We start from the raw sequence: 22,980 nt of genomic DNA, 5'->3' as shown, positions 1-22,980 counted from the left end.
CCACTTGTGCAGACAAGGCTTCGGGCCTGCGACGGCTGCCTCCCGCCGTGTCCGGAGCCCCAAGTCTTGGAGGTGGTTTGACGGGAATGCAATTCTTCCAGCTGCGCCATTGGTGGGAAAAGCCCGACGGCCTGGGTTCCAGAGGCTCTGCAACCTGCGTGAGCCTGGGCCCCTCCGCACCGGCCGTGCCCCCTCTGTGAGTGGAGCCTCTGGGGCCTTCGGGGATCCTGATTCCGAGTTCCCACCTGCCTCCCCACAGTTCCACGGCAGCGTCCTGGAGGGGAGACAGGGTCGGGGCTGGAGGCGGGGTCTGCCCACCCCTGCACAGCCGGAGGGCAGTCCCCCTTAAATAGATAGGCCCGGGGCTTAGAACAGCGTCAGATGTTCAGAAAAGCCAAGAAGCTGGTAGTACTTTGCCCTCAGTGCCAGCATCTCCCGGCCCGGGTGCTGCGCCCTCGCCGAGGGCCATGCTGTGTTCATGCTCCTGGGTTTTCCCTCGTGTCCTTCTCTGTCCCCAGACCCCACCAGGACACCTGCTCATCATGCACCCCTGGGCTTCTCTGGGCTGGGACAGTTGGCACCTCCCATTTTACTGTTTTGAGGACAAGACCCCAGTGCAGACGGCAGCCCCGTGCTTCTCCCCTGCGAGGCCCCGTGCTGGCCGGTGGCGGGAAGCCACGCCCGGACACTGGGGTGCAGGTGCGCCCCTCCCCCGCCGTCCTTCCCACGCAGTGGCTCTGCCTCCTTCTGCAGCGTGGCCCAGCCTCTGCGTTGTGGTCTCGGAGCATCCGTTCTGGGGAAGAGGCAAATTTGAACTTACCTTCAGGTAGGAAGCAAATCCACGCAGTGACTGGTGTGCAGAGGCCCCCGATGGGCCGGGATTGAGCAGGAATCATCCGGCCCTTGGGGCTCTCTGCCCTGTGTCCTCGATCCTGGCATGCAGGGGAGGAAGCCTTTTTCTCTGCAGGGGTTACCTTTGCACCAATGGGGCTCCACACGCGGACACGGGGGCTCTTGGGCTCCTGGTGCTTAGGGAAGGGGACAGGTTCTTGGTCCGTGTGAGCAGCCACACTCTGCTGCGTCAGGTGCGAGGCCTCCCGGGGCTGTCCTGTGGGGACAGCGCCCTCCTTTACGGTGAGGCACTCTGACACGCGCTGGCCTGTCACCCGGCTGCTCCTGGCCATCCCTCAGGTCTTAGGTTGAGTGGCACCCCTTCCAGGAGGCCTCCCTGATACCCCCCTGCCCTAATTTGGTTAGGTTCCCAGCTGGTGCTCTCATCCCTGTAGCTTTGAGCACACACGGGTCCTGAGAGTTCCAGAAGCCACCCCGGCCTCTCGTCCTCAGCCCAGTGCTTGGCATGTCCTAGCTGCTCACTGAACCCTGTTGGATAGGTAGGTGAGGAGGGGAGAGCCCCCAGCCCTATTATCATCCCCACGAGATGATACTGGGACCCCAAGAGCTTAGGGCACTGCAGAGATGGGGGGGTACAAATATTCTGTCCATAACACAGACTTACCCAGTGACAGATCAGCACGGAAGACTTGGAGGGGGTGGCAATGGGGGCTGCTCACCCGGGAGGGGCAGAAGTGGTGATTGTGAGCCCCGGGGTGGCTGGGATGGGGACCCTCCTCTGTCAGGCTCAGACCACCTTTCTTAATGCTCGGTCCTGTCAGATCTTTCTAGAAACACCCACCCTACCATCAACATGCTTGGATTTGTAGTTCGTTCTGTCATTTGTGTAGCTGCTCAAGGCCGTCCTCATGCAGGCTCGTGGCTGCTGTGGTGCCGACCATCGTCCCTGACGTCCCGGTTCCCCCTCCTGTGAGATTTTGGCAGAGGCATCAGCAGAGAGCCGCTTTCTGGACCTTTGAGGGGACAGAGCCACATCCTGCTTTGGCATCACATCACCCTGGGAGACAGTAGAGAAAATGCCAGGGCCACAGGGCAGCCAGAGTTTCACGGGCTCCCCAGGCACTGTTGGGGTGGGAAGCAGGCGAGGGCTGATCTAGCAGAGGAGAGATTCATACTGCTCAGTGCACCGGGGATGTGCTTGCTCTTAATAACTGAGTGACTAAGCCATCGCTTCTGAGATAAGTGTGTATATTGAGAAATGATTGCCGTGCTGTAAGAGATACAATTTTTATTCCCCTTCCTGTTAAAATGGCCATTAATCAGGAAGGGCAGCGAAGTGGCTCTGAAACCTCTCGGCCCGCTGCAGGTAATGGCTGCTGTCACCTCGCCCCCGTTAGCAAGCCGGGAGTTTGACGGATGGGGAGGGCTCAGAGCCAGGAATGCCGGGCGGGGGTGGGCTTCCTGGTGAGGCTCAGACCAGAGGCTGAGACGCCAATCAGACCATCCAGGTTCTCAGCCGTCTACTGCCGCGTGTAGGAGGTCACTCTGACCCTCGGTTTCTTCCTTGGACAGGGGGCACAGTAACACTCAGCTCCTTCGGTGGCCGAGGATTCAGGGAGGCGGGCAGGGGCGGGGGGACTGCAGGCCGGGGCCAGCCTCGTGGTCAGGGGCTCAGGCTGGGGGTCCGGGCTCAGGCTGAGGGCCAGCATTCAGGCTGGGGAATCAGCGCTCAGGCCAGGGCTCTGGCCTCTGGTTCATGGTCAGGGCTCAGGCGGGGGGTCAGGTCTGCCGGTGGGGCTCAGGGCTCCGGCTGGGGGTCCGGGCTCGGGCTCCCTTGAGTGTTCTTTTGTTCCAGGGGACTCCTGGTTGCAGTGATGCTCTGATCAATGCTTGTGGCTGGGCCTCCGTGGTTCTGCCAGGTTGCCCGGGGCGGGGGGTGGGGTGGGTTTCTAGCCTCCGGGGGCTGTGGCTCGGCCTCTGGGACTGCGCTGGAGGCCTGCCACCGCCAGGTGCCTGGTGTCCTTGGTTGCAGGGCGGGCTGGGGAAAACAGCCTGTCTCAGTAACTTTCTAAGGTCTGAGAGGGGAGGCGTCTCACTTCCCAGTAAAAATGCAGAGACAGCCCCTCCCCTGAAAGGGCTCAGGGTCAGACAGTGTGGAGCCGCCCCTCACCGTTGGGTCCCTGGCACGTCGGGTCGCCCGTCAGGGCCTCAGTCTCCTCCTCTGGAAAGTGGAAGATGGTCCTCACCCCACGGGATTGTGCTGGAGCCAAACCGCACGAGCCGAGACAGGACTCGACCTCAGGGCAGAGCCAGGCGGGGATGGGGTGGGGCACTCGGACCCAGTCGGGGAGCAGGCTGTGTAGACGCCTGCTGTCGGGCCCCTTGGAAGAGGGAAGGGAAGGGCATAACGGGGGTGGGGGGTGGGCGGCCTTTCCCAGAGGGCCAAGTCTCCACGTGGGACCGGGGCTCCCTCCCACTGGCCCAGGGCTGTTCTAGGGCGCAGCGGCTACCTCCCAGGCCTGGGCGAGGAGCGGGTGCCGCCCTGGCTTTCTCGTACCCCGGGGGCAGTGACTCAGGCTGCTGGGCTGCAGACCCGCGTCTGGGTTTGTGGCCTCGTCTCGGTTCGTGGCCTCGCCTCGGATCAACGGGGAGCCGCATCACTGTTTGTCTGGGTTTGAGGTGCCCCCCTCGTTGTGACATACCTTCGCCTCCCTCTTACCTGCCCGATGAGGGCGGCCCGTGCCCCTCCTGCTGCCGCAGCAGCCCTGTGGCAGCTGTGACAATGGAGCGGCGGGCGGAGGAGGCTGCATTTGCAGACGGTGAGTGGCCCGGGGCGGCTGCCCAGCCTGCTCCCGAAGCCACCGTTGTGGTTGGATGGGCTTCCTGGCCTCAGGGATTCAGGGCCTCACTCAGCCACCCCGCTCTTAGGCCTGGAGCGGGGGGGATTGTGCTCCTGCTCCGTTGCAGCGCATTGGCCTCGGGTCCAGGGTGGGGCAGGACTGGGCGGGGGGAGATCCGGGTCCCGCGACCGGATGGACGGACGGGGCCCACCTCTGCTCACCCCGCCGCAGCCGTGCATCCCCGAGCCTCAGTTACTCCTCCGTGAAATGGGAGGTCAAGGCAGCGGGCATCTCTCGGGATGGGGTCGTGGTGTGAGGGAATAAGCTGATTTGGCCGGCAGCGGCGCGGGTGGGGGGGCGTCCTCAACAGACGTTGGCTGCGGTGGCCAGTGAGGCCAGTCGGAGCCGGGCCCTTGAGCTCCGGGCGGCACCCCTGCCCTCTGGACTGGCCCTGCCTGGAAGTTACTGGGTGGCCTTGGCAAGTCACTGCCGTCTCCGTAGCTGGGTTTTAAGTTTCTCATCTGCAAACTGAAGGATCCGGGCCAGATGGCCACTAAGCTCCTTCCGCGAAGGATTGTACGCTCCCCTGGCTGCTTCTTGCAAAGCTTCTTGGTCGGGAACAGCTCAAGTTCAGGTTTCAACTGCAGTCCTGTGGCCACGGCGCGCTTGTCCCAATGTCACCGCTCAGGGGTCGTCGTCGGCCGGTGTTCAGGGCCTCCTGAGACTGTCTTGGGGTGGACACAGCTTCATCCTGCCTGCCGCAGCGTTTCGATGGGCGAGCTTCGTGGAGCACGTGGGGGAGGCCTCAGAGGCTGGCTGTGCTGGCTCTGCTGTGTCACTGTTTGTCCGGGTAGCCTCTGTAGCAAGCCTGGTGCACAGTAGGCGCTTCACCGATGAGGCCTGTGGGGTCACGCATTCTCGCTCCACCCCCGTCTGTCTCCCGCGTGAGAGCAGACTCTGTTGCTGGGCCTGCGGGCCCCATGGATGGGGTGGCTCTGGGCGCTCCATCGGCGCCTGACCCCTCCCCGTGTTCCCTGAGGTCACCTCCAGCCTTCCTTCCAGCCCCTCCTCTCCTGGTTCCCAGGGTTACAGGTGCTGCCCGCCCCCCACCGCCATCAGCCTTCCCTCCGGGTTGGGTCCCGCTGTCCCCCTCCTGCTGTGGCCGGGCCAGCCGGCCACCCTCACTGGCTGCAGTGGGGAGGGCATGTTGCCAGGGAGCAGGGCCGGGGGGCTGTCAATCCGCCGTCCTCGTCCAGCTCCCCCAGGGCTATCAGGAAGGAGGGGCCAGTAACCCTCTTCCCCCCTCCCATGCAGCTTCGGATACACAGAGAAAGTGGGGTGCTGGGAGCCCAGACCTCGGGGAGGAACAGGGCGCCCCCCCCCATCTCCTGCTTGGGCTCCGTGTGGTCAGCTGGTTTCTGAGGCCCTGGGCCACGGGCAGTCCGCCTCCCTGAGTCCCTGGTCCTGGGCACTTCACAGCTGTGACGTCCTTCGGGGCTTCTGCCTGGCCCCTTTGAGGGGCTCACCAGACCGGCCGGGTCTGCCCTGAGCACCCGGCCTGGAACTCTCAGACGTGATCTGAGCCAGGGGAACAGCAGACCGGTCACCGCCTTTCATGCCCAGGAGGAAATTGAGGCCCGGGGGGGCGCGGGGGGGGGTGATGCTCAGAGCCAGGGCCTGTCCTGTCCTCCTGACCATCCTGCTGAGCCTTCTGCAGAGCCACCCTTCTGTGGGCTCAGAGGTGCCGGCAGCAGAGTCCGAGGCTCACGGAGGAAGGTGGGACCAAGGCTGTCTCCTATCCCAGGGAAGGTGGCTGGGACAGATGCTCAGCATTCCTGCTTTATTTGTCTTTTGGGGGCCTCACCTGCAGCATATGGAGGTTCCCAGGCTAGGGGTCCAATCAGAGCTGCAGCTGCCGGTCTGCACCACAGCCACAGCAACACGGGATCTGAGCTGCATCTGTGACCTAAACCACAGCTCATGGCAATGCCGGATCCTTAACCCACTGAGCGAGGCCAGGGATTGAACCCGTGTCCTCATGGATACTGGTCGGGTTTGTTACCAATGAGCCGCGACAGGAACTCCCTCAGCCTTCCTGCTTGTGTGGGGCTTCCTGTGTGTTTTAGGTCAGGCACGGGACCTCGATCCCATCACCACATCTCTCTGAGTCCCAGTTTTCTCAACTTGCAAAGAGGAGCAGCCCTGCCCCCGTTGGGGGTGGATGTGGAAGTGACGGCGCCTGAGCCCGGAGGGAGCCCAGGGCAGGTCAGGTACTGGCTCACTGGACTTACTCTGGGGGCAGAGGGAAGTGGGGCCGGCGTCCAGGGTCCCTCGGCTTTGGCATTCACTCATTCATGTGTCCATGTCACAGACATCAGCACCAACTGGGCACGAGGCATGAGGGTTCAGGCTGCTGGTCCCCGAGGCTCGGGGTGGTCTCTTTCCCCTGCATTTGAGGGTCTTGACCCGGACCCACTGAGCGAGGCGTGCAGCAGGATTTGAAGCATCCCTTCAAGGGCAAAAAAGAGCAGGGGCCAGTCTTGAGCTCTCTGTAGACTCGTCCAGCCCATCGTTCTCCCTCCGAAACTGCTTTTAAGCTCTGACCCTCTAGGATCAACCAGACCCTCCCTCTGAGCACTGCCCTCCGAGGTTGTCACAGGTCACCCAGCTCCGCGAGTGGCATTTTTCATTTTGCTGTTTTTCATGTGCTGTCTTGGGGTCTGGGGTCCGGATCCCTCCCGCCTTCCCGCCTCCTTCCGGCTCCCTTGAAGGCAAAGCCCATGTGGACGTTGATGCTGCGGTGCAGACGGTGGGCGCTGGCTGAGAGGCGGCCTGCTCCTCTGCTTGCTCTGGTGTCCCCACCTCCCTTTCGGTGGCAGAGCTTGAACAGGGCGCGGTGCTCGCATGTGATCCCCGAGGAATTACGCCCCTCAGGCCGCTTGTCCTTGGAAGGCAACGGCGCAAGCTTTCCTGACCTTGCCCTCCCTGTGAAAAGAGGAAGAGCAGACGGCTGAGCTGGAGAAAGCCGCTCATAATGATGTGCTTCTCAGTATGCGGCAGGGTTAGCTGGAGATGTCCCTGGCTGATAGGGGAGTGTCCGGGGCAACATATGTAAAGGACTTTGATCATCCTGCCTCTTTGGCTCCACTGAGCTGCCCGTGTGTGTGTGTGTGTGTGTGTGTGTGTGTGTGTGTGTGTGTGTGTGCAGATGCGTGGTCCTGGCTGATAAGGAGGTCCCGCTCTGCGCCGCTCCTGCTTCATGACTCCTAATGAGTCCTTTTGTTGCCCGTGGCAGGCTCCTGCCTGGTGTCGGTGCAGGTGATGGAAGCGCAGACCTGGCTCTCGCAGACCTGGGGCACTTTCTGGGTCAGCCACTTAACGGCTGGGGGGCCTGGGGCTGGGTCCTTGTTTTCTCTGGTCCCCGGAGTCCTGTCCATCCTAGTGTGCGCGCAGAGTGCGAGCTCGGGAAACGGTAGCTCACGTTCTCATAGTTCAGCCGTGGGGGTTGGGAGGCAGGTTCTCACTGGAACCTTCGCCACTGATTCTGTCGTCCGCTCGTCCGTCCGTCCCACCGTACACCAACCATCCGCCGTTCACCCACCCGTCTGCCTATTTATCTGTCCAACCATCGACCTACTTGTCCATCCGTCCATCTGCCCACCATTTGTCTGTCTGTCCATCTGTCCACCACTCATGTCCCTGACATTCTTTGAGCATTTTTTTTTCTTTTTGGCCATGCCCACGGCCTACAGAAGTTCCTGAGCCAGGGATCAAACCCTCATCACAGCTACAACCCACAGCAGTGACACCGCCGACCCTTAGCTCCCTGAGCCACGAGGGAACCCCTCTTTGAGCATTCTGAAGGTCAGTCTGTGACTTAAGCGCATCTGCGAAACTCGGTGAGCTGCAGTGTTTCTCAACTGTGAAATGCGAAGAGGCAGCTCAGAGCCTGGTTTTCGAGCTCACGTGTGATGCCAGCCCCAGAAGAGCCTGGAAGAGCTGAAATGGGACATGACAGGTGCCACTTATTTGAGATGCCCGAGGCTCTCTGCGTGGAGATGCCGGAACCGAGGCCTGTGCCCACCCCTTAGGGAACGGGGGAGTGTGGACCCCCCCACCCCACCACAGGTTCCACGCGGTGGGGAACAGAAGCGTCCGCTCTCAGAACCCCTGCTTGACCTCGAGCAAGCCCATGGGTGTCTGGGCCTTGGCTTCCTCTTTGTAAGATGCGGGCATGGGCCGGGCTGCCTTCTCCCGGGAGGGAGCCTGCTGGGGCTCTTGGAACTTGGCGATGGCGCCTGGGGAGGAGCAAAGTCTGATCCCCCGACCACCGGGCACAGCTCTGGCACTGAGTAGGGTATCGAACATCTATCAAGTCAGGGAAGCGAAAGTCATTCATGTGCTCTAGACTGAAACAGCAGTTTCAAGAAATGACAATTTATTTCTCTTTTCTGATATGGTCCACCCTGTCCCATCCCTCCCCACCCCACCCATCCCATCTCATGCCGCCCCCTCCATGCCTGCTCTTCTGGGGGCACCTTCTGAGGAGGGGTCTCTGGAGTCTGTCTGCACAGACCTGTGCCCCAGGGCAGGCTCTCGGCCATGGTGGCTGGGTGGGCTGCGCTGACCGATAGCTGCGTCCAGCATGTGCAGGATGAAGTGGAAAGAGGACCTTCGGCCACATCAGGAGTTTTCCCAAGACAAGGAAGGCAGGCCCTTGACCGTGAACAGGACAGGTGGTGTGGGGCGAAGCCCAGTGCTCTGCTGGCTCCCACATCTCCCGGCCTCTGTCTTCTGGCCTTTGGGCTGGGCCTGGCCATCTGCATTCTAAACCTCCTCCCACCCACGCATGCCTGGGGGGGTCTCCATCTGAATGGTGGCCAGGGGTGGAGCCCGTGGGGCCGGAGCAGGCCGGGCTGGGCGGGGCCAAGCGGAGGTGGCCATCCAGGTCCAGACCCCAGACCCCAGACCCCGACACCCCTCCTCGGGCCGTCGCACCCATTCCTGTTCCTTCAGCTGAAACGTTAAAGGTCACGGCTGAGGCAGAGGCTTGATGGCCGTGAGCAGCGTTGACAGCCTCTCCAGCTTTGGGGAGCTGGCCGTGCACATTTCTCCTCCTACCAGGTCCCTTTGGGGACACGGCTTTCTCCTGGGACTCCCCTACCGGCCCTGCCCGCATGTCCCTTTGTCCCGTCGCGTGCCAGGGCCGAGGCTCTGTGCGCCCAGGCGGGAGCGGTTAGTGGGCATGTGGGGGGGGGCAGCGGGGAGGGGGAGGGAGCAGGTGCGCGTCTTTTCATTCATTCTCAGGGATGCAGACAAGAAGTGGAGATAAAAGTTGGGGAAATGTCATCCTTTGGCATTTATGTTTTCAGAGTAGCCTGGACCGTGGGCCCCGCGGTTTTTTGCTCATCGCGGGAGAGGGCTGCCTCTGCGAGGGCCCAGCTCCTCGGTCCCGGGAGTGGGGGGCTCTGGGGAGCTGCCATAGGGCTTCGCGCCCCCTGCAGGGAGAGGCACCTGCTCCTTAGCCTTTCACGGGGGCAGGGGGGGGGGGGGCGCGGGCGCTGCCCTGTCTGACGCCACGGCTTTCGGGATCCCAGGTCTGCCAGGAGCCCCTGCCCTGGGCCTTGGGTCACCGGAGTGAGGTTCCCCATGGCGGGACCCAAGATGTCCCTTCACGCCCAGACGCCGGGCGGGAAACACGCAGCCCAGGCAGAGCGCGGGACAGGCACCTGGAGCACGGCTGGGGTGGTGAACCCCGTTGAAAGAGCTGCCCCAGGCAGGTGACGGGAGCCCAGAGCAGAGCCCTTCACACACTGCTAGTGACAGGTTCCAGCCTGGAGCAGAGGGGCTGAGAGCTCACGGCTGGGGCTGTGGTCACAGCAGCTGGAGAAGCCATTCCGCCCCCTGGTAGCCTGGGGACATGGGGACCGTCTCTCGGCCTTGGCTCCCTCCCCGTGTGAAACTCGGCCTGGCCACTAACTCCAGGTTGGCAAACAGGTTTCGTCTGTGAGGCCACTGCCACCCACTTGCTGGTGCCTGTGTGGACTCTGCAGGAAGGATTCTAAGCCTGCATCTGGCTCCACAGGGGGAGTGCGGCAGTTGATTAGCAATGTCTGCCATGGGAGGCGTAGGAGAGGGGAGGCTTGTTCGCCTTCTGGAATCCACATCCTTCAGCCCTGACGTTTCTAGCATCCTTTCTCGTAACTCCCCGGACATGAAGCAATATTGCTTTCATTTTCCTTCTTCCTAAATATTTAGAGCCCTCCGAAGCCAGGAAGCACAGCAGAAGCCAAGTCGCTCATTTTTGATGAAAGGCCTCTTGTAGCCCACAAGGACGGGGCCCCTGGCTGGGCCAGCGGCACAGAAGGCCAGTTGAGTCCTGTCTGAGGGACACAGAAGAGCCCTGTCCCTCCTCGGATTCCTAACTTCCGTGAGTCCCGGGGCCTGAAATAGAAACCCTCCCGGGAGAGAGCCCAGCACTCAGCTTGTGGGTCAAGGCGTCCATCTCGCTGGCGGGGAAAGGGCCCTTCTGCACCGTTCGGGGGTTTCTCCCCCCTTTTAGAAAATTGCTGGTAGAAGGTGAGCAGCTTGAAAGGAGGTCTGAGGCGTGTGTCCCCGATGGGGCTCTGGGCAGGTGACCACGCCTTGGCTCTCCCGTCCCCCAGCGGTCCAGGGCCGGCCTGGCCTGGAGGGGTGAGGATTGGCCCGACGACGCGCACGAAAGGCCCATCGGGCCAGTTTCTGGGACAGCCAGTCCCCAGCAGAGGGTGTCTGGGAATTTGGCAAGTGGTTCGCGGTCCCGTCTTCGGACGCACGTGCACACGCAGGGCACACACATCACCTCCTGTGCACGCCCACCCACGCGCACACTCATGGCCACTCTCCAAGTCGAGGCTTGCCTCGCTCTGCCTCCTCTGTGTGTGGTGTCCGGCACGCCAGGCCCCGCTCCGTCCTGCAGGGAGCGGTGTGAGCTGCGCCCTGACACGCTCGTGGGAGGGATGCCCTGTGCTCAGGGTTGGCCGCCGCCCTCTCCTCGCCTCAGTCTCCCGTAACTGTCCCTGGGGCCTCCCCGCCTGCTCGCCACCTGTCCTCCACCAACCCGGCTGTGTCGAGGCTTCTGGGGCGCGGGCGGGTCCTGTGTGTCTGGAGGAGGCTGGACGCAGGGCAGGACTGGGTTGGGGCAGGGGCAGCAGAGGAGAGAGCGGCCACTGCTCAGGACTTTGATTTTGACAAACCTGTCCGTCGGGGGAGAGCCTGCTGACATCCCCTCTTGCAGTCAGAACCTGGGGCTCTACCCGGACCCCCAGGGAGCTGGGCGTCTGTTAAATGGTCCTACATACAGAGAGAGGAGGGGCTGGAAGGGAAGAGAGCGCTCTGCTCGGATGTTTGTGTCTACGCTGCGCCCCGGGCTGCTGTGTGACTTTGGGCAAGTCACTTGACCTCTCTGGGCCTCTGTTTCTGCATCCCCGAAATGGGGCAGGGCCAGCTGGGAATAGAGGTGGTTATGAGTCACGTCGGAACTACCAGAACCGTAGCCTGGGGCGGGCACTTTGAAGGCACGATGCCTGCAAAGGCTCCCCTTGGTCCCGAGAGGAAGACCCTCTCCTGGGGGAGGGGGAGGCTCACAGAGTCATTCTCAGCAGGTGCCGGGAGACGGCCGATGGGGGCTGTGAGCCCAGCCCGGCTCCTCTCTGAAGCGCTGCACCGGAAGTGCGACAGCCCTCCGCAAATATTAGTGCCCCAAAGTGACACGCTCTGCGTGACAAACGCAAGATAGGTATTTAGCCTAAAAACTCCTAGGCTTTCTGTTTTATTTCCTTTAAACCAAGATGAAATGTGCTCAGTGAACACTTCTCACCGTCTGCAAACCACTTCATCACAGTTTGATGAGGACGCTTGGCTTCCTCGCGAAATTACAGAAGCGTCTCCTTGTCTCCCCCCAGGTCATCTCCGCCGTGTCGAGACTCTCGCTGCACAACCTGGCCCAGAACAAAGGGATCCGGTGAGTTCCGCGCGGCGCGCGCTGCTGAGCGCCGGCCCTTTCATCTCCATCCGCCACCACGTGCCCTGGCACAGACGCTGGCGTCTGGAGCCGGACCCTCTGCCGTGCCTTTATCGTCAACTGTCAGCTGGAAGGGGCGGGGAGGAAGGCGGAGCCTCCAGCTTCACGCCAGGGAACTCTTGCAGGCGTGTTACCAGTGGCTTGAAATCGCTTTCCATTTATGTAATAAGATCAGCAAATTAATCCTTTCACAGACCATTGCCCACCTAAATGCACTCTCGGAAGCGGGCTTTGCCTCCAGTGAGGTAGCTGGGACCCGCCGGCTTGGGGCTGAAGGCCTCCTGGCAGGAGTCTGTCCCGCTTTTGGTTTAATTCTCCCCGGATTGCAGGGTTCGGCCTCAGAGAATCACGTGGCCTTTCGTCCCTGACCCGCTGGTGCGGCGTGCGGGCCTCGGGGGGAGAGGAGCGGGCCACCCCCCGTTGAGGCCTGGTCTCACAGACCTGGGGCCAGGGGGACCGCGTTCCTGGCCGAGTGGGGACAAGCACAGGGTCTGCTTCCGTCATGTCCTGGGGGACGTGGGCCAGCACCGGGGGGACAGGAGGCTTGGCAGGGCAGGAACACCGCCTCCCGAGGGTGGCGTGGATGGGGTCCCACCTGGGTGGGTGCAGGTGACATTGTGACGGTGCTTGAACTACCGAGGAGGCTTCACCCTGGTGGTGTCGTGGGGGGCACTGTCCATCCATGGACTGGGGGAGGGGGGGTCCCAGGACCAGGGTGGTCACCGCGTGTGAACCAGCACAGCTGTCCCTTCGTGGGGCTGTTCGCCCAGGTCCCGAGAGTTGCCAGAACAGGTGTAGATGTTAGGGAACCCGCGCAGGAGCTCTTTGTCTGTTGGGTTCTCAAAGGACTTGGGAATGTCACTGAATTGAGGAGTTTTAAAAATGATACCGGACGAAGGATAGGCTGTTTAAAACCCACTATTAAAATCACATTTGAGAATGTCGATAACGTGTTTAGGTATAAAGATTCACAGCAAGATGACACCCCTGGACCCACCGTCCAGCCCACGTTCTAGAACCTTGCTTTACCAGTGAGGCCCCCAGAGGCCTGGGCTGGGTGTCAGCGTAGCTTTCGTGAGGTCTGTAACAGTTTACAAGTGTTCGGCTAGGCGTTCTCCTGTGGCGCCGTGGGTTAAGGATCCGGCGTTGTCACTGCAGCAGCTGCTGTGGCTCGGGTTTGATCCCTGGCTTGGGAACTTCCACATGCTGAAGGTGTGGCCAGAAAAATAAAATCCAAAAGTGTTCGGTTAAAAAACATGTGTTGTCTTTGGATACGAAGACGGCAGGTGAGTTTTTGTGTCTGTCTGTGTTTTTCCAGAAACGGGAAAACGGGAAACGTTTCTCTCCCGCCAGCTCAGGACAGGGGCGCGTCCCAGCCCGTTCTAGCATCTTCTCCACCTGTGTGCATATGTGGACGCACCCGCAGGCGGGAAGGACATTCGTAGGAAACAGTCCCTTTATCTGTGCTTCCACGTGATGCAGGAGCCACGGTCCTTCTCTAAATCCTTTAAACATCCTCCCAAACGAGGAGCCCAGCGGGGTCCCTGGGTGGACGAGCCAGCCGGCTCTGCTGGGACGCGGTCCTGCCGTGGTGGCCTCGGTGCAGGCTCTTCACGCCCTGCCTGGTCCTGCGGGGCCCCGGCGTGACCCCCGGTCCGTGGGCCCTGAGAGCCTGAGTCTCCGGGGGGTGTACCTGGCGATGGGACCTGCTGGTGGCTTAGAAGGTGGTGTGGGGACCGTGAGAGGGGCATGCGTCCTGCTCTGGCTAGTGTGGAGGCCCCTGCGGGGCGAGGGAGTGCCCTCCCTCCTGGCCTTCTCACCGTCCCTGTCCCTGCACCGCCCCTGGAGCCCTCTGCCCCCGCAGCCCCGTGCACCCTGCCCGGCAGCGGGAGGACAGAGGTGGCGCCGCCGGCCTGCTCGCTGAGGCTGCCCCTCTTCCCCCGCTGTTCCGGGGCCGCCTGTGGGTGCAGTGGTCCCCTGGGCGGAGAATGAAGACCCGGCCCAGAGAGACGTGAACAGAGAGGGTGTGATGCGCGGCGGAGTCGTGAGCCGCGCCCCGTTGTGGGACGGGGAGAAGCCCGGGGGGCCCATCAGAGTGGGGTCGGATGAGGCGTGCGAGGCCCTTAGGCAGGGTGGGCCCACAGGGGTCCGCAGCGGGCCGGAACCTGTGAGTGTTTGCCTTCACAACACAACAGGGGGCGTAGGGGCCCCCAAGCCCACCCTCAGTTTCCACGAGTCCCCAGGACTCATTTGCGCTGGGTCCTCACGGCGAGGCGGGCAGGCTCGGGGCAGCAAACGGGAAAGGCATGGACTCGAGGCCAGGCCAGGCCAGGCTGGAGCTCGGGGTCTCCTCTCCCCGGGGGTCGGGTGGATGGGGCTTAATTCCCCTCAAGCCACGTGTGACGTCACATGCGCGGTGGCCAGCCAGGGGACCCCCCCCTGAGCATTGGTGGCCAGGTCTCGTTGGAGACCCGGCTGACTGCCCATGTAGGTGGCCTTAACCTCCAGCCCCTCCAGCCCCAAGGCCCCGTGAACCCCATCGTTAGCCCAGACTCTCTGGCCTGACCCAGCGCCCCGTGAACAAAGACGCCCTTCTCAGCGGGGTGTCCCAGGGGCTCTGAGCCTCTCCCAGGAGCTGGGCAGGCCAGAGCTTGGTTGGGCCTGTGGGGTGTGGGCAGCCCAGGGCTGCCGAGTTAACCCTTTACTGCACGGGGGGTGGTGTCTGCGGACAGATGGAGGGGGCGGGGCCTCCAGATGGGAGCCCGGCCTTGGCGGGAAGACCTGCCGCTGTTTTGTCCTCACCCTTGGCGCCCGCTGCCGCTGTGCTCCCTCCTCGTCTGAGCCCCGGTCCAGAACTTCCCCAGGGGCCTGTCCCCCGTCAGTCCCCGAGGACAGGACCGCTGTCACTTTGCACGGAGCCCCCACCCAAGCCCAGCGCCCTTGAAGAAGCCCTTGTCCCTGCAACAGGCTGAGGTCCTCAGAGGTGACAACGTCAGGAGCTGCAAAGACGAATGCGATGCGCTGTCTAGGCTCTTTCTCCAACCGTGTTTCATACCCTGTTAGTAATTAGCCAGACTCTTTTCTTTTTTGAAAACCCACAGACCAAGGCTGCAGCCCTGAAGCAGCCCTTCCTCGTTTCATGGCTGGAGACGAGCCCAGCGTGCTGCTTTTAAAAAAATGGTCATTTTCACAAGGCCTGCTCTGTGCATAATGAGCTGATTTTTCACAGAAGCCCCGGTTATGCTTCTTAGAGGCTGATGAATAGGAGGCTTAATCTAAGCGCCCCACCCTGGTGCCTGCTGGGGCGCGGGGAGTGGGGGTCTTCAGAAGGGATGTGATGGGGGCTGCGATCCATGGGGAGTCGTCCACGGGGGCACGCGAGTCCTCGTAGAAGCCAGAGCTGGCCCTCCCGATGGAGGGGTGTCCTGTTTGGGGTCGTCAGGCTGTGAGTGTCTGGGAGGGAGGAGATGGGAAGAGACCCTCTCTGTGGCCGAAACTGAAAGGGGAGGCCCAGAAGCCCCCAGCCCACAGGGTCTCGTCTGTCAGCCACCTGCTTGCTCAGTGGCCTTAGGCAGGGGTGCTCTTGGACCCTCTGTCTCTTCTTCCGTAGGCTGGGAAGATTCCCCCCAACCCTGCAGGGTTGCTGTGAGCCTGCGATGCAGCCCCTGGCGCCCTGTGATGCGTGTGGCAGGGAAGAGCTCTCTGCAGATTCCGTTGGTGTGGATGTAGCTTTCTGACGCCACTACGTTTGTAAGAGGGAGGCAGGAGGGCCAGAGTCAGGCGGAGCTGCGATGACGGGGCCAGAAGCCACAGAGTGCAGGTCGGCTCAGGAGCTGTAAACGGCAGGGAACAGGTGCGCCCCTGGAGCCTCCGGAAAGGGACCAGCCTTGCTGACACCTTGATCTGAGTCCATAAGACCCATTGCAGAGCTGCAAGGTGACAGACCCGTGTTGTTTGAGGCCACTGTTTGTGGTGCTTGGTGACAGCAGCAGGAGGAGCCAACGCACGTTTCGGCACCGCACGGGGGTCTTGGGACCGGGCAAGAGGCCATTGCAGGGCCTCAGGTGCACAGACACCTCCACACACACCCCGCTGGGGCCTCACTGGGCTGGGTGCTCCTGGGAGCTGGGAGGGGCCTGTCTTTGATGCCCTGGCCGGGGTCCTGGCCCAGCCTCCCCCCACCCCTCTTCTGCTCGCTGATGTTTTATTGAATTGGAGTAAAAGTCACATAATATAAATGTCGTCCCTTTAAAGTGTGCAGTCCAGTAGCTGTTAGCACGTCCCCGGTGTCCACGCACCTCGGTCTCCTTCCCAAGCATTTCACATCTGAACGTAGGGGCCCAGCAGCGGGGGCAGTAGGCGCCTGTGGTGTTCTGGGTCCTCTCTCTGTAGAAGGTCCTAGAAGGGGGGGGGGGGCTCCTTGTGGTGAAGGCGGGGCTAGGAGGGAGGGAGCTCCTGTCTGGGAGGTGTTGGAGGAGGGCGTGGGGGCCAGGGGGAAGGGACACTGAGGCCTGGTCAGTTCTGCCCTTTGTTTTGAGGAGCTGATGTGACAGTCAGGGCTGGAGGCCGGCCGACCCTGGGGGCGGGGGGGTTTGCTTTGTGCCTCGAAGCGGGTGTGTGTTCTGTGGGCCCGCCTGGTTCCAGGGAGCAGGGGGGGGCTGTGGCTCTGCGTGGCCCTTCCCGCCCCCTTGGGCCTTGCAGGCGTGCATCACACGGAACCTGCCTCAGAGCAAGGAGGGGCCCCGCGGGCCGTGCCCCCCCGCCGAGGGCAGTGGTTACAGCGTGTGGATTCGTTTTCCAGCCTCCTGACAGAGTGACACCGGCCTGTGCTGCTTGCGTGCAGGACGTCCTCTGGGAGAGAATCCCACGCGGCCTTAAACCTCCCACCCTCTCTTGGCCGAGCATCCGCTGCCCCAGCTTGGTGACAGTGACCCAGGCTCGGGGAGGAGGGGGCCGAGGGGAGGGCCCAGTGCTGACCTCGGCGGCATCCTGTCCGCACCGGCCACCAGGATGGAGCTCCCGGGGGGTGCCATGGAGCCTCTGAACCTCTCCGACCGTCCAGGGGCTGCGCCATCCTTCCCCGGACACAGGCGTGGTTGGCGCCTGCAGCTGGGACGGGGCGCCGTCTGTGAGCAGGGTCGTCGAAGGACGGGGGGAGGAGGCGGGCGGTGGCGCGGTGGCTTTGGCCGAGTTTGTCTCCACGGTCCTCCGCCCGGGTCCGCTCAGAAGTGGGGAGGGTCACCCCGTGGGCTTCCCTCTGGGCTCCCGCTCTGCACGAGAGTTGGGAGGAGCTGCCCTTGTTCAGAAACACACAGACCGGCCGTTGCCCGTGGGGCAGCGGGGAGCAGAGGCCTGCGGGAGCCGGGCTGGCGGGCGGGGGACCGGCCGGAGGGGCCCGAGCGGCCAGCTGGAGCCTCGGCGCGGCGGCGGCCGCGGGGCTTTAATAGGACGGCACGCAGCTGAGTTTCTCGGCTTGCCCCACTCCCAGCTCTTTGTAGTCGCTGTCAGCTGGCCTTGCCCGCAGTCTGCTGAGCTAAGGGGTTTTTGTTACTGTTTCTTCCCTCCCTCCCCTGCCCTCGCTCCCTCTCTCCCCCCCCCCCCACCTGCCCGTCCTTCTGTCCGTCTAGCCACCCGGTGGTCCGTCCGTCCATCCCTCATCTGTCCACTTGTACGTCCACCCACCTCTCTGTCCGTCTGTCCTTCCACCCGTCCATCCGCTACCTGCCCATCCTTCTTCCAACTGTCCATCTATGTGCTCGTCCACCCACCTGTCCTGCCGCCCACCCCCCGCCCCACTCCATCCTCTCTCCGTGACTGCCAGTGGGTTGGTCTCCATGTGGTGCTACGTGTTGGTCAGGGTCACGGCTTCCGTGGCCTGGCGGTGATGGCTTGGGCCTGTCTGCTCCCCAGCATGGGGCAGGCCCTCGACCTTGTGCTGCGGCGGGGGTGGGGGTAGGGGTGGGACGGGGACCCGGCCGCCTGGGGTGAGGGTGGGATGCTGGGTCGGTTTCTGTACCCCAAGCCTCCGTGGCCTCTGGATAAAGTGGGGCCCCTCCTGGTTGCTGTCAGGATTTGCTGGGCGACCCAGACCCCTCAGCGCAGTGTCTGGCACATGCTAGGTCCAGCGCCGAGGGACAGACAGGGGTGGGAGGAGCCTCTCTGGGTCTCAGCTTCCTCGTCTGTGTGGGGGTCTGCCCGCCCTTGCTTGAGGGCTATGAGGGGTGAGTTTCCGATTCTGAGCCTGCAGTGGAGGGGGCGTGCTGGTGCCTGAGCTCTTATGGGGCTGGGCTCCAAGGGCACCTGTCTGCCCCCTGCTCCCCCTGCAACCCCAGCGCTCCTCGGGGGGCTTGCGTGCCCTCATTGGAATCCTGGTGCCACACTGACCCGTTGTCGCTGGCAGGGGTCCCTGTGCGAAGGTGAGAGTCCATGCTGCTTGAGAGGGTTCCTGGCGGATGAGCCGCCTCACAGGCCGAGAGCTGTCTGTGTGGGGCCGTGAGACCTGGCCTGTGGCGCTGTGACCCCCCCAAGACTCCCAAGGCCCCCGGGCTGATTCTGGTCTTTGTGCGGCTCCCACACCCGGCCCTTCACCCCCTTTTACACACGGGGAGACTGAGGCCCAGGGACCATCTGTTCCCCGGGGTCCCGGGCAGGTGGGGGCTGGGCCCGGGGGCTGTCCATTCATTCGTTCCTTTGCTCCTTCGTTCTTTCATTTTATTGATGCCAGTGGGGCGCCAGCCACTGGGCACTTCCAGATGGGGAGATGGACTCAACCCTCGTCACAAGCAGGTGAAGGCCGCAGCCGTGCGCAGAGCAGGTGCACGGAGAGCGGGGAACGCGGCCGGCCCCAAACCAGAGCCATCAGGTTAAGGGCCAGCCTGAGAGATTCCAGCCGGGCGGGATTCCAGCGGGTTTCTTAGCGCTGAGCTTCCTTCAGAGCAGGCTGAGGAGTGGCCCCGAGAAGAGACACCCTGTGAACGTGAGCTTTTTTGGAGAAAGTCTTTGTCAGGGTCATTAATTAAAGACCTTGGGATGAGATCCCCCTGCTTGTCCCCTTGGCCTTGAATCCAATGGCGAGTGTCCTTGTGAGAGACACAGGGGACGTGTGTCCCTATAAGAGACAGAGGAGGGACGTGGAGATGAGACGGAGACAGCAGCGATGCTGCCAAGCTCAGGGCTGCCTGGGGCCACCAGGGGTTGGGGAAGGCTGGAGGGCTTCTCCCTGGGGCACCGGGTGGCCCTGCCCGCTCCGTCACTTAGGACTTCTGGCCTCCGGGACCGGGAAACCCCCAGAATGCATCCCGACACCGCATCTGTCCCTGGAGGGGACCCAGCCACACGCTCACCTTGCCGTCTGGCCAAGGCCCATCTGGGGTGCCCGCTGAAACCACAAAAAACAAAACAAAACGGGTCCTGAGGGGTCCAAGGAGCCCTGGTTCTTTATGTCTGGCACAGAAGGAATTCAGCGAGGGGCAGAGTGATAGAGGAGAAGCAATTCACTAGAATAGGCCGCTCGGGAGGTTGACAAGGGGGCGGGGGCGGGATGCTGTGCTGAGGACCCAGCGGGCTGCAGCTTCGCCGTCGGCGGAGGAGCGGGGCGGGGCGGGGAGACCACCGTCCTTTCCCTCTCGGGTGGACCTCAGCCTCCGTCAGCAGCGCCTCTTTGACGTCAGGCGGGGGAGTTTTCTTCTCCCTACGTGGGCACACGGGGACCGTCCGGGCGCAGTGGGAATGAGAGAAAGGCGTTAACATAGCAAAATGTGGTCTGTCATTTCCGGTTTCAGCATCGTGTCACCTTTCCCTCTGTTTTTGTTTTTAGTGCCTGTCCTAGGAATCATTAACTCGCGGACCCTGCTGGGCAGGATGTGGGTTCCATTCCCCCAGTTTGATTGTTCTGGGACGCGGCTCTTGCGTCTGTGGCGGGGCTCGGTTGTGAGGCGGGTCGGCTGTCTTGGGTGATCATTGACTCCAGGGGGTCTCGCACACTCTTAACGCACGTACCTTCCCCTTGTGGGAGTAACCTGCTTTGTTCTTTTGCTCTGACCAGATCACTGAGAGAATGGCTCTCTGCTGCTTTAAGCCCCCAGGGTGTGGTACCCGGCCCCTGGCAGCCCCAGGACACTCACACAGCGGGCCATGTGGGTTTGGCTGTGAGCCCCAGGGCAGGGACGGGGTCGGGGTCCCTCGGCCCCCAGCACGCCTGATGTGTGGAGCTGAGCCCTGAGTGCCCAGGGGGAGGCTGGCAGCTGGCAGGGAGTTTTGGGGTTCAGAAACCCCCTCCACTTATCAGGGACAGGAGAGTAGGCCTGCAAGGACGGTGGTGTCCTCGTTGGCGGGCGCCCCGTCCCACCACCGTTCAGAGCTAGGGCCTGGAAGGATGGCCCCGAACCCTGGAGCCACGGCCCCCTCGGCGCCCGTCCTTCCCTCTCGGGAGCGAAGAAAGCTTCGCTCCGGAACAAGCCGCACAATCAGAGGCCGCCTCCTCAGCAAATCCCGCCATTAAACATTTATCGGGCAGCTGTGTCGCATTATCAGCTCGTTTGCAGAGCCCGGAAAGGAAGTCTTGTCGTGTTTTGCACTGGGATTTCTCCGCATGCGGGAGGGGATGTGAGGTCATTAAAAACGCCACGGAACAGAACGTGCCGTCCCAGTGCGGCCGGGGGCGGGGGGGATGTGGCCCAGGAGGCTGGCTGCGGGCAGAGCCCCCAGCCCAGCGCTGGGGCCAGGACCGCTGTGCTCTCTGCAGCCCCCAGCTCTGCTCCCAGCAGGGGCCGGTGGGGAGGCACTGAGCCGGTGAGTCAGGGACGCTGAGGGTCTCTGGTGATAGGGGACGGTCCCCTCGATGTCACCTGGACCGTCCCCTCACCGCAGTTCTCCCCGGCGCCGGCTCCTTCTGTTGTCAGGACGGAGGAGGCCCCTCAGTGCCAACACGTAGCTCCCGGGGCTCACCAGCTTGCAGCTGTGAATGGGCATGTCAGCCGTGTTCAGCTCGATGCCACCTGCCCCGGAGCCAGACAGGCGGACGGCCTCCTGCTAGAGCAGAGTGGCCGTCGTGGCCCAGGAGGTGGACCTGGCAACTCACACCCTGGCTCCTACAGCCTCTGCCCGTCGGTGAAGCCAGGATGCCCCGCGGCCGGAATTCAACCTGCCCCGCCGCGCGATGGGGGGGCGCTCGGCCGGGAGGACTGTCGTGGTCTCCGTTTTAATGATGAGAAGCCGAGGCTTGAGAGGCTGAGGGACTGGCCTGAGGTCAGGCTCTGAGCAACTGGTGGGTGGACTCAGACGTGGCCCTGCCAGGCTGCCTCGCAGGGACCGCCGCACTGTCCAGCCTTCTGCGGCCGAGCCTGCCCACGTGGCCCGGGGTCCCCCCGCTGGTGCCCCCCACGCGGCCTCACTTTTAGGCAACACGTAGCGGTGTTTTGCCAGGAGAGAAAGGACTTGGCGTTGCTCAGCTGGCTTATCATTCCCTGTTTATCATCTCTCCCTCTTTTATTGTTATTTATTCATTTAGGTAGTGCGTGACTCTCACCAGCCTTCCATCAGCCCCCAAGCTAGAACCTTCTGGCTCCCAGGACACAAGGAAACCCCCGCTGTCCCCACCCCTGCCCCGTCCTGTCCCCGCAGCCCTGGCAGGACGCGGCCACCACCCTGAACTTGAGGTCTGCCGCCTCCCTGTGCTTGCAGACTTGGTCTTGCTACATTTCACGTGTGGTTTTGTCTAGGCTCCGTTATTTCAGCCCCGTAATAAAGAGAGTCGCCTGGCGTAAGCCGACTCCTGGGACTTGCTGGTTCCGCCGCTGTCACGTGATCAGTCAGGTCCTAGGATGCGGTTCCGTGTCCTGTGCGTCATGGTTGGCCTCTCTGGAGCCGTCCGTCCTCCTGTCCCTCTCGTCCGGTCAACCCCCCCATCGTAGCAGCAGCGACGTGCGTGGGGCTGGGCCCTTCCCACGGGTCACCTCACAGAACGCGTCCCTGGGCCCTGGGAATCTGGATTTCAGCCCCACCCGGCAGAGGAGGCCGCGCCCCGGAGCCCAGCTGGTTGGAGCGGATGGGCTCGCACCCCACCCGCGTGCTGGGGGTTAGCTGGGCGGCAGGGTCCCAGGGCTGGGCCAGCACTGTTCCAGGCACAAATCCTCGCCCAGGGCATCACGGGCCCCTCCGGCTGCCGTTCCTGAGAGCTGCCCTCTGGGGGGCTGGGAGCGAGGGCCCCGCAGGCCACAGGAGGCGCTGGCGGTGCAGGGAGTGGTGCCCCACGCCCTTTGGCTGTCTCCTCCCTGGCACCCGGCCTGCCCTGCATCCATCCCTGTGCTACAACCTGTCTCTGCCCCCCCGCCCCTCCCCGCCCAGCTCTCTGTTCATGGGCGAGGTCCCCTTGGCCAAGGGGCTCTGGCCCGCACACTTTTTGTTTTTTTCTTTTTATGGCCACACCCACGGCATGTGGAGGTTCCCAGGCTAGGGGTCGAATTGGAGCTGTAGCTGCCGGCCTACACCACAGCCGGATCCGGGCTGCATCTGCAACCTACACCACAGCTCATGGCAACGCCAGGTCCTTACCTCACTGAGTGAGGCCAGGGGTCGAACCCGCATCCTCATGGATACTAGTGGGGTCTTAACCCACTGAGCCACAGCGGGAGCTCCACGGCACACACACTTTGTGCAGATGCGCTGCGGTTTTCTGCTGGTAAAAACGGGGTTGCGGGGAGGCCTTGGCCTGCTGGCTGGGAAGAGAGGCTGTCTTTGGGCAGGGAGGGGGCCCCGTGCAGGCTCTGCCTCTGGGACGCACCCCTGCGGGCCTGTGCGGCCTCTCTGTGCTGGTCTGTGGCGAGCTCGGTGACACCTCCCATTCTCTGATGGGCATTTCCAGGACTTTCCATCCGGCAGGGCCCTGGCAGGCCATTGGGACTTCCTGCCGAGGCCGGGCAGGTGTCCCCTGGGAAGAGGGCAAGGTGGCATGGAGGGGAAACGGCCGATGGGCTGTGGAGGGCTGGGCCTGGCTCGTAGGGGGCGGCAGCGCTGCTGGCACGCTGGCCTTTCCGCTCCCAGCTGCTGCCATTCCGAGAAGCATGCCGGAAGAGCAGAACTATATTCAGTGTCGCAGCTGCTGAGAGTCACCTTCCTTTGTCAGCGGCAGCAGCTCCAGCTCCCGCCCCCCGCCAGTGGGATGGCAGGAAACAAAACATTCTCTCCTGACCCGAGGTCCGTGTTGTCCTTTGCCTGGCTAGGGTTCTG

The 22,980-nt window shown here is 62.9% G+C and overlaps 1 protein-coding gene across 5 annotated transcripts in view; it reads left to right on the top strand.

Moving 5' to 3' along the window:
• The window catches only part of VAV2 (vav guanine nucleotide exchange factor 2), a 176,731-nt gene that overhangs the window by 82,932 nt on the left and 70,819 nt on the right, over positions 1 to 22,980 (top strand). For all 5 annotated transcript variants that reach the window (XM_047768858.1, XM_047768856.1, XM_047768853.1 and 2 more), the window contains exon 3: positions 11,636 to 11,694. In XM_047768858.1, the coding sequence (XP_047624814.1) occupies positions 11,636 to 11,694 (59 nt within the window). The remainder of the gene's footprint in view (positions 1 to 11,635; positions 11,695 to 22,980) is intronic.

Source organism: Phacochoerus africanus, chromosome 2 (genome assembly GCF_016906955.1).
Source record: "Phacochoerus africanus isolate WHEZ1 chromosome 2, ROS_Pafr_v1, whole genome shotgun sequence".
In the NCBI taxonomy this organism is placed as follows: Eukaryota; Metazoa; Chordata; class Mammalia; order Artiodactyla; family Suidae; genus Phacochoerus; species Phacochoerus africanus.
Note: the sequence above shows the minus strand (reverse complement) of the source record. Positions and strands in the feature narration are given on the sequence as shown.